This window comes from Pteropus medius, unplaced genomic scaffold (assembly GCF_902729225.1).
Source record: "Pteropus medius unplaced genomic scaffold, Ma_sr-lr_union100, whole genome shotgun sequence".
NCBI classification, from domain to species: domain Eukaryota; kingdom Metazoa; phylum Chordata; class Mammalia; order Chiroptera; family Pteropodidae; genus Pteropus; species Pteropus medius.
In genome coordinates, this window is record NW_024349519.1 from 29,118,892 (window position 1) to 29,129,523 (window position 10,632).

The 10,632-nt window shown below is 50.1% G+C and overlaps 2 protein-coding genes across 2 annotated transcripts; one reads left to right on the top strand and one right to left on the bottom strand.

Annotated features, from left to right (window-relative positions):
- The first annotated feature begins 2,165 nt into the window (after positions 1–2,165).
- GADD45GIP1 (GADD45G interacting protein 1) lies at positions 2,166–4,233 on the top strand. The gene is made up of 2 exons (XM_039882805.1): positions 2,166–2,543; positions 3,873–4,233. Exons 1-2 carry the CDS (start codon positions 2,194–2,196, stop codon positions 4,189–4,191), a joined length of 669 nt encoding a protein of 222 aa, XP_039738739.1. The 5' UTR covers positions 2,166–2,193; the 3' UTR covers positions 4,192–4,233.
- A 479-nt stretch (positions 4,234–4,712) lies between these two features.
- RAD23A (RAD23 nucleotide excision repair protein A) lies at positions 4,713–10,432 on the bottom strand. Its single transcript, XM_039882798.1, has 9 exons — positions 10,254–10,432; positions 8,718–8,879; positions 8,369–8,550; positions 8,174–8,229; positions 7,913–8,040; positions 7,562–7,640; positions 7,305–7,438; positions 5,562–5,726; positions 4,713–5,472 (listed from the first exon to the last, which is right to left on the bottom strand). Exons 1-9 carry the CDS (start codon positions 10,323–10,325, stop codon positions 5,359–5,361), a joined length of 1,092 nt encoding a protein of 363 aa, XP_039738732.1. The 5' UTR covers positions 10,326–10,432; the 3' UTR covers positions 4,713–5,358.
- Between the last annotated feature and the right edge of the window lie 200 nt (positions 10,433–10,632).

Sequence of the window (10,632 nt, forward strand, 5' to 3'; positions counted from 1 at the left end):
TGTAAAAAATACAGCTATACGGCATGCGTAAGAAATCTACAGGGATCCATGTGGAAACATCTGGAAACATCTGGAAAGCATGAGGTTAAGGGAGAAAAGTTGTAAACTAATACATTCCGGATGATCATTTATGTAAGCTGTTTAAATATAGATATTGTACATTGTTTCCACAGACTCCAGATAAGTAGTGAATGCATAAAGGCTGGTCCTATTAGAATAAACTAATTTCAAAATAATTGTTACTCCTGAGAAGGTCATGGAGGGAATGGGGTGGCATTTGTAGATGGAGGTCTTACTGTCATTGGAGGGTTTCTTGGTAAGGGTCAAGCTTTATCAAAAGGAATTAAAAAAAAAAAGATTCTGGAGCAATCGAGCCAAAGTGTTAATATTTGTTAAACCTGAGTGATAGCATAAGTGACTGTACTTCCTCTGTCCTTGTGAAATAATTTATTAACACTATAAATAAGAATGTATAAAGCATTCTGATATGCTTTATTGCATACTCTCTCGGATACGAAACTAAAACAAGTTGGGGGAGTGCTCAGAGAGGGAGAGACTGGTGGGGGAGTAAGACCGCGCACTGTAATCCTTTGTTGCTTGTATTTCCATTTTTAAATTGTGAAATATAATAAATCTACAGGAAAGTGCACAATCCATAGGCAGTTATTTACAGCTTAAAGAATAATTATAACTCAGGCGTCACTGTAGCTCAGATCAAGAAATAACACGGAATATAGTCCACTTAGAGAAAAACAAAAAGAACCAATTGCCCAGTTCAATGACCTGTTACAAAGTGAACCTCCCCTCCCACCAATGGAACTACCACCCAGATGCCCCTCTCATGCCCAACAGAGGAGTCTGGTCCTGACTTCTAGAATGAAAAGAAATAGTTTGGCCCTACCTCCTTTGTTGCATGTGTCTTTGAGACTCATCCATGTCGCTATGAGCAGCTGTAATTTCTGCTCTTGCATTCCTGTGTAGCATTGTTGGCTGAAACATCAAAATTTAGCTCTCCCTTCTACTCTGGATGGACCAGAGTGAGGGTTATTTCCAGCTTTGAACTGATATATATGATGTATATGGTACTTCTATGAACTACAAACATTCTTGTCCAGGATTCCCGGCTTACCAAGGAACTGCAATTTCCTTTCTTTTTCATTCTTTTTTTTTTTGGTGATAAAATATAACTAAAATTTACCATTTTAACCATTTTTAAGTGTACTGTTCAGTGGCATTAAGCACATTCATTCACAATGTTCTATAACCATCACCACGACCCTTCTCCAGAACTTGTTCATCTTCCCAAACTGAAACTGTCCCCAGTAAACACTAACTCCCCATCCTTCTCCCCCAGTCCCTGGCACTTTCTATCTCTATGAATCTGACTCCTCTAGGGACCTCTTATAAGTGGAATCATACAATATATGTCTTTTTGTGACTGGCTTATTTCATTCAGCACAATGTCTTCTTCCAGGTTCATCCATGTTGTAGCATGAGTCAGAATTTCCTACCTTTTTAAGGCTTTTAAAAATTGTTTTTTAAAAATACTGTTTAATTTCTGCACCATGATCAAACATTTTAAAATATAAAAAAACAAAAGGCATAAAGTAACTATTTACAATAAAATTTAAAATATTTGTACATAAATATCTTAATACTTACATAAAAATGTTTTAAATATATATTTATTTAAAATAAACATCTAGGTAAGGTTTTAAGTAATTATTTAAAATAAAATTTATAATTAAGATTTTAAAAATTAAAAAGCATAAAATAAAGCAGAAAATGTTATGAACAATATTTAAATACATTTAAAATAAAACAAATATTTCGTCATTTTAGATTTTAAATATGTAAATTAAAACATAAAATATGTAGATTGTTTAAAATTGAAGTACTTAAATGTTCTAAATATTCAAAAGATCATTTAAAATAAATGTTAAATAAATTTAACATAAAAATTAAATGCTAAATATTCAAAATTAAAATACCGTTTTAACAAATAAGTGTTGAAATATCATTTTAAATTATACTTGAAGATGTATAAAAAATATATTACATCCCTCTTCTCCCCACTGCACAGAAGAACTGAGGCAGCAGGGAAACGCTTCGTCCCGCCGCCCCCTTGGGACCTCCCGCACAGGCAGCGTCGTGGCCAGCCCCGCCGGCCCTCAAGGACCCTGCACAGCCAAGATGGCGGCGCCCGTGCGGCAGGCGCGCCCCCTGTTTGGGCTGGCGGCGACTCTGGGCCCAGGCTCCCGGGGCTACCGAGCGCCGCCGCCCCCGCGCCACTCGCCGAGGCCCTGGTGGCCGGACCCGGAAGACCCGCTGACTCCACGCTGGCAGCTGGGTCCGCGCTACGCGGCCAAGCAGTTCGCGCGGCACGGCGCCGCCTCCGGGGTGCCCGTCGGTTCGCTGTGGCCGTCGCAGGAACAGCTGCGCGATCTAGAGGCTGAGGAGCGCGAATGGCACCCGAGCCTGGCGGCCATGCAGGAGTCATTGCGGGTGAAACAGCTGGCTGAGGAGCAAAAGCGTCAGGCCAGGTGCGTGCATGCGGTCGGGCAGGCTCCGGGTTGTGGGCAGCGCCCTCCGTTGCTGGAGGGCCGAGTGGGTGAACTGTACCCCAACGGTGCATACTCCATCGGGCGCTTATGGGAGGGAGCAGTTTACATACTGTAGACTTACATGCATGCTTACATAGCTGCAAAATAGACTTGAATATCAGTTCGTTTAGCAAATCTTTACTGAGCGCCTACTGTGTGCCAGGCCGCCTTGTACCAGGTGCTGGGAACAAAATAGAGGATCATTTCAAATGGCGACAGAGAACCATTAGGAAGATAAAACTTGGTGGTGTGCCGGAGAGCGTCTTTGGTTTAGGACTTAAACTAGATGTTTAAGCAAAGACCTGAATGACCAGATGTAGACATGGGGAGATCTTAGGGAGAGTGTTCTGGGTAGAGGGAACAGCTTGGTGCAAAGGCGGAGCTTTGAATGTGAAGCCAAGCTATCAATGACTGGGAAGAGTGGAAAGTGATGGGGTCTGGAATCAAGGGCAGAGGTGGAACGCAGAAACAGGTCTCAAAGATTAGACTTGATAGATGGAGGAAACACACCAGGGGAATCAGGATGGTGCCACCTCCTGGGAGGGGCCAGCCAAAGCAGGCAAGTTCAGGGAGCAGGCCACACATGTTCCTGGTGTTTAACGTCCTTGACCTCACAGCAGCTCCAAATGGGATCACCCTCATTTTATAGATGAAAAAGAAACTTGAGGCCTGGGAAGGTGGAGCCACCAGTCTATTCACTCAGTGAGCAGTGGAGTTGGGAATTCGTAAACCATCTCTCATCTCTGCCCCATCCCAGCTGAATAATCCTGTCGTGTAGCTTTAATTCTTCCAGTTTCATCTTTCTAACCCTTAATATGGGCTGTTAACTGATACCTACAAACTCATAGGATTGGAGGGAAAGGTCCAATTCATTTGCCTTCACTCCTGTGCCTAGAACTGGGCCCGGTGGTACATAGTCGGTGCTCAGTGATGTCTGTGGGATGGAGTGAGCTGCCAGGAATGGCCCAGCACTCAGATGGCTCAATAGACAACCTGGTGAAATATTGGAGTTTGCTCCTGGGGGTTACTGGGGCTTGGCTCTCTCATGCTCAAGGTCATACATGTTAGCTCATCTCTTCTGCCTGTTTCTTCACTTGTCAAGGACTTTTTCTGACATGAAATGGCTAAGATAAGTCTTACCAGCTTCTCATCTCCACAGAGGAGTTGGGAGGCAAGATGTGGGCAAAGACTTGAGGGTGGGATGTGGGTAGACAGGTGCTGCTCTGGCTGGTGTCACTGCCCTCACTGCCCACCCTCCTTTCCCTGCAGGGAGCAGCTCATTGCAGAGTGCATGGCTAAGATGCCACAGATGATTGAGAACTGGCAGCAGCAGCAACAGGAGCGCAGGGAGAAGGAGAAGGCAGACAAGGAGCGGCGGGCCCGATTGCAGGCTGAGGCCCAGGAGCGCCTGGGCTACCACGTGGACCCGAGGAGTGCCCGCTTCCAGGAGCTGCTACAGGACCTGGAGAAGCAGCAGCGTAAGCGCCTCAAGGAGGAAAAACAAAGACAGAAGAAGGAGGCACGAGCTGCCACAATAGCCGCTGCTGCAGCCCAGGACCCAGCAGCCTCTGTGCCACCCAGCTCCTGAGCTTTGTTCTTTCTCAATAAAACCTGCTGCCTGACAACTCCACCCCTGGAGAGCTCTGCGTCCTCTCTCAATGTGGCCATCCCTGGGCCCCCACCCTTCCCTGGCTCTGCTCACTCGGGGACTCTAGGCCATGCCAACTAACTGGGGCTTCAGGGGCAGAGAAAGGGGGTATGCAATGGGGAAATAATGGAGGAGCAGATGGCAGACGACAAGGAGGCTTCTGTTTACCAACATTAATCTCTAGTAATTAGCCAATTACCAGGGGAAAAAGTGTAGCCAAAACAGACTGGTGATGATGGTGGGGGGCAGGGAGAAGCAGACCTTCCAAGGCCAAGCTGGAGCTGGGGCCCACTGCCTGGGAATGCGACAGCTTCCAAGGCAGGAGGATACACTGGGAGCCCCAATCTGCAGAAGCTGACAAACCATTCTGCCCCTTGGCATTCCCATATCACCTGTGCCCAACTAGCCCCCAGAGTCAAGTGAGCTGGAGTGGGAAGCCCCAGCAGGCACAGACCACAGGATGGGCTTTTAAAACTTTATTCACTTCAAAACCTTTATCAGAGACACGGTTCTGTTCTGGGGTGGGGGTAGCCTTGACTTCTAGAACAGCTCTGATGTTACCCCTTCCTTAGGACAAACCTGGCCGCCTCCTCCCCAGTGAAGGGATGCAGGCTGGAAGCCAAGACCAGACTGCAGAGGGGGACTTGGGTCTCTGAGTGCTCACCCCAGATGGAAAGATTTGGACCACTCCAATGGAGGATCAAAGTTTGGGGCTCTGGCTTCCCGTCACCCTGAAAGAGGGTGGGGGTGGTCTCGGGCTTTGGGGGATGGGGAAGCAAGCAGCCGCCTCTCCATCTGGCTGCAGGGAGCTGGGACAGAGGCCAAGAGGGGCCCATCTGTCACCTCCGGTCCTGCCAGCTCCTTGAAGCAGGCTGGGGTGGGGGATGGGAGGACAGCTGTCTGGCCCAGGTCTTCTCAGGCCAAGATGGGAATGGGGGCCATTTGAGGAGGGTGGAAATTGAGGTGTTTTTTTTCTGTTTTTTTAAGGTTTTTGATTTTTTTCCACTTCTTAAATAAACATGAATATATATATATATTTTTTCTTTTATAAAACTTTTTTGGAGTTGGGGTTAGGGGTGGGGCGGTAGGCAGCCTGGCCTCCCGGCATTACTCGTCATCAAAGTTCTGACTCAGGAGAAAGTTGGCAGCCAAGTTCTCGTTTTTTTCACAGGCGAAGTAGGCCTGAATCACCAGACTCTCTGGGAAGCCCAGGGCCTTCAACTGTGGGAAGATGAGCAGGTATAAGTAGGGTGTGAGAGCCCGCCCTCAGCACCTCAGTAGTTGGGCTGCCCCTCAGCCAGTCCTCTTACCCTTTCTATAGCTTCTTTCTCCTGCGGCGTCACCTGGATGTAGTTCATCTGCGGGGCCTCCTCGCCTATGGCACCCACCTCACCCTCCACATCTGAGATGTCTGCTAGCTCCCCAGGAGGCTCATTCAGCATCTGAATAAACTGCTCCTGGTGCCGGCTGATTTGCTGTGGGAAACGAGAGCAAGGCACAGTGACCCACAGACCTTACTTTTTCATTCACTCAGCAAACGTTTAGAGGGTGCCTATTCCGGCCAAATATCAACTCAGGTAGTAGACACAGACCCTATCTTGGTGAAGCCAATGTTCCAGAGTGGGGAGATGGACCATAAACAACTAAACAAATGGACATTTACAATATAAATACTGGGCCTGGCATACAGTAGGGCAGACATTGGGCTAAGAAAGACACTTCATGCCAGGAGAGAGGGAAGTTTCCTCCAGGTAGAACAAACAGCAAGTGCAAAGGCCCGGGGATAGGGATGCATCTGGCAAATCACTTAGACAAGATCTGAGTGGCAAAACCAAGTAAACAAGAGACGGACAAAATAGCAGAAAATAAGATCAGAGATGACAGGAACCTTACCTATTTTCTTCTAGTGCCTTCTAGTGAGATGGGATACCACAGTGGTAATAGGTAAATCTGTATACCTTTTAAAAACAATCCCTCTGGATGTTGCCTCTGGGAGTTCTGATACAACTTTCTCAGACTTTTGTGTACATCTGACAATTTTTGTATCAAAGAAAAAAAGTGCTTTTTCAGGACTCTAGCTCCTAATGGAGAATGGAGCAAGGAGGCTGTGAAGAAGTAGAAGCCTGGGCAGTGGCTGCCAAGCAACCAGGTATGAGATGAGGTACCAGCCATGGAGATGGAGTGTAGGGCTGGGCTGACTGAGATGTTCCAGAAATAGAACAGAAATGACATATGATGGATGACGCCAGCAGACCTCCAGGGCCTAGGGCTCAAGCAACCCTAGGCTAGTCCTTGTGGGCCAAAGAGGACTGAGAGGTTTGTTCTGAAACCTTAGATGTCTGTAAAGCACTTTCATGGAGGTGACAAATCAGCCATAAAAGAGCATGGCATCCAGAGGTCTGGGCATCCAGGGGTCACCACAGACTGAAGGCCCCAGGACAATATGTGGGGAAAACTGGGTATAGAAAAAGTACCTAGCATCTAGAAGAGATGAACAGGAGCCCACAAAGGACCGAGAAGTGGGGAGGAAAGCAATAGACACTGGTTCCCAAACCAGGAGAAGCAAGCCTTCACAGAGGACCCAGAGGTCTCCTCACACCCAGGAGCCAGTATCCCTCTGCCTAGGAACCTTCCAAGGCAGGACTGGATCTCGCTGAACATGGTCCCAGAGCCAACTGGGGCACAGCGATCCTGGACACTGCCATACAACTCTGTGAACATTTACGAGCCAAGCCACAGTCAGAGTCACAAGACACAGAAGGCAGAGCACAGAACACAGAGATTGGAGGCAGAGGATGCCCCACTGCCCAAGCCTCTAGTGCTTTCTTCCACAAAGGCATTAACAGCACCCATCCCTCAGAGAGGTTGGGAGGATTACATAAAATGGTGTAGGTCATCAGGTCACAGGGAGCAGCAGAGGGTTGTCGTTAGTCCCACCTTCCAAGTAGAGTGGAACACCTATGTACGGTGCTGGGCCAGGCTTAGGGGCTATGGCTCTCACAGGGGAGGGGAGGTGGTGTCCATGCTGGCTCCCTCCACCCCCAGGGCCACACCTGCAAAAGCTGTGGATTCTCCTGGCCCAGCTGCTGGAGCAGTGCAGGCAGAAGCGCCGGGTTCTGCTGAATCACCTGCCGCATGTTCTGGAACTGGGGTTGGTCCCGCAGAAACTCCAGGGGGTTCTCTCCCGCTGACAGGAGAAAGGCAGGTGGTTAGACCCCAGGCTGGGCTCCCAGAAGCGTGGGGGCTGGGAGGGAGAGGAGTCATGTCTTGACAGCAGAAACCCCACATGCATACCTCCCAACTCACTCACCTGCTTCTGTAGCTGGCTGCTCGGACACCTGGCTCTCCTGGACAGAACCATGTTCTGGCTCGGGGCTCCCAGGAATTCCCTGTCAGGGGTCCTATTTAGTTCTAATGCACAGACCACCCGCTGCCTCCCTCCTGCACACTCAGCTCTGGCAGGAGACAGGTGAGACGTCAGCCCCGCCCTCCACGGGCCCACCTCTCTGCCCATGTCTGGCCTCCTACAAGAAGCCTTTCCTGGCTGGTACCATGACCCAAAGGCTTCGGGGGCAGGGTTTGTCTTCCTGACCACCCATCAGGGTGCTGAAGCCCAGGTATTCCTTGAAAGCCTCCCAAGGAGGCAGCAGCCCCACCTCACCATGAGCAGATACTCCACGGCTCGGTGGGGGTTGTTGTAGCTGGCTCTCAGGGCGGCCACGACCCGTTCCCGCTCATAGCCCATGGACATGATCTCCGTCAGCATCGTCTCATACTCAGAGCCAGTCACTGTGGAGGGAGCAGCAAGGCCTGGGTCACCAGGGAGAGGAAAGGGCAGCACCCAGGCTCTCCCGAACCCACACAAGGCCCATCTGATGGCTGGGGCACCCAGTCACTTCTGCCCCAGGGACCACCCACCCACCTAGTGTGGAGGCCGCGTCTTCCTCTCGCCCGCTGCTACCTGAAGAAGGAACAGAGCTGCAAATTCAAGAGAGAGAAATCGGACCCTGGCTTCTGGCGGCTTGCCCTCCCCCTGGGTACATGGGGCCACATATGTGGGTGCTGCAATGTGTTGGGAGGACAGGGCCCAAGCTGGGGCTGCTGCTCCCTGCCTTACCCTGACACAGACTCCGGGGATGTCGTGGGGACCGATTCCTCCGATGGGCTCTTGTCTTCTCTGGCGGTAGGTGGGGAATGGGACATGCCTGAAGCAGGGGCTGGCGAGAAGGACGTGGAGGACTCTGGAGCAGCAGTGGGTGAAGCCTCTGGGGGTACTGATGTGCCTGGGCTGGTTTTAGCCTATGACACCCAGAATAAGGGAGCAGGCCTCAGTATCCCTATCAAGCCCCAACATCCAGCCACGTTTTAGCCCCACCCTGTTCACGGCTAATCTCCCCAAGGCACAGAGGCTCTTGCCAGCTCTCTAACTAATCCACATACCCTCCCAACCAGCACACTTCACCCACCTTGGTCACCATGACAACCACAAAATTCTTCTCATCTATGCGATAGTCCCTGATAGGGACATCATCACTCAGGATCTTGCCAGCATAAATGAGTTTCTGTCCAGCCACGGGGAAGGCATCACGTCCCTTCTCAGCTTCTATCTTCTCCTTTAGCACCTTCACCTAGAGAGAGTAGTCATTGCAAAACCCAAAATTCTCATTCACCTCTAGCTTGGGGGTGGGGGGAGGGGGAAGGCTGCAAGCCCTGATGACAAAGAAGCCAAGCATGCTAGATTCATATTCAAGCATGCTAAATTTGAGTTCATTTGATCATCCCAACATTCAAAATGAGTATTTACTGAACACTTGCAATGTGTCAGGCAGTGTTTCAGACAAAAACAAAGCAAGACAAAACAAGGAACAAAACACAGACCCTGCTCTCATAAATGACACTCACGTGAAAGAAAAAGAAACAAACTTCAGGTAATGTAAAGTATTATGAAAAATAAGACATGATAAAGAGAAGTAGAAGAGTGTCTCATTCCACACTGCAGATAGCAATCAGCTTCTACTGAGAGCATCTAAATGGATAGAGCCACCTTTAATATATGCGAACCACACCTTTAAAGCCTCACAATAACTGTATGGAATAAATACTAGTAGTCTCATTTCATATTTAAGAAAATAGAGGCACTGAAAAGTTGAGTAACTTCTGCAAAGTCAAACTGTTGAGCAAGTCAAAAGACCTGTTTCCTTTTCAACAAAATGTGGACGTCAATGTCTCTATCATGGGTAGTCGTGCAAAAAATTGTTAATAGACAGGTAGACACTTAATACGTTTGTTAGATCCTAAGTTCTTTTCAGCTAAAAAGATACAATAACATTTAGACCATGGGTTCTAACATAAGGGAGAACCGAGTTTGAATCCTAATTTTGCCATTACTTGCTGTAGGTAACTGTGGCAAAAGTTCCTTAACTCTAGGTTTCCGCATCTGTAAAGTGGGGAGTCAGCCCCTAAATGAGAAACTTATTTTGAAGATTTATTAAGATAACAAAAGTAAAACCCTCAGCGATTAGCAAAGAACAAACGACCAACAAATACGGACCACTGAAACTCAGACCAATTATCATTATCGTCGCTGCCATCATCAGTCGGCATCCCCGGGCCACTACTCCCAGATTTGGCCACCAACGTCCGGAGGAGATGCCTGCAAAGCTGGGAACCCAGGCGCCCCGTCCCAGAGAGCGCGGCCCAGCGGAGCATCTGAGCCTGTGGCTCCCGCACCCCGCGAGGACGCTGACATTGGAGCCGGGGCCTGGCAGGCGCTCCGGGGGTGGGGCTTCGTCCGGGGAACGACCCTTGAGCGCGGTCAGGGACTAGGCCGGGGACCATTGGGGGGAAGGGGTCTCCCGGAATGTCAGACAGGTTGGGAGGGGTGAGCTGGGCCCGAACCGCGCTAACCTCCCAGCTCCTCTCGCCGGGATCCCGGCCTCCCCACCCCCACCCCAGCCCCGGCACCCGTCACTCCCGCCCCCGGGCTCTAGCCTGGCTCGCACCGTCTCGTCAAGCTCCATGCGGATCTTAAAGGTCTGCTGCTGCAGCGTTTTGAGTGTGATGGTGACGGCCATGGCGGGGCCCGAGCGACGCGGCGGCCCCGGGATCCTCACACAACATGCAACTCACGCCGCCGCCATCTTAGCGCCCAGCCGCGCCGCGCGCCGACCGCTTCCGGGGCAGGCGCTGCGCGCGTCCACTCTCAGAACGCGTGACCTGCGCGCCCCCGCGCCCCGCCCCGAAGGCCTTCGTGGGCATGCGCACGAGAACGCCCTCGGGCCAGGCGTGCGCAGAGTAAACTCTGCTCGCAAAAATGGGAGGGTGCTTGTCCCTAAATGCGCACACCCGTCACGTGACTGCCTACAAGTGACGCCATGCCCG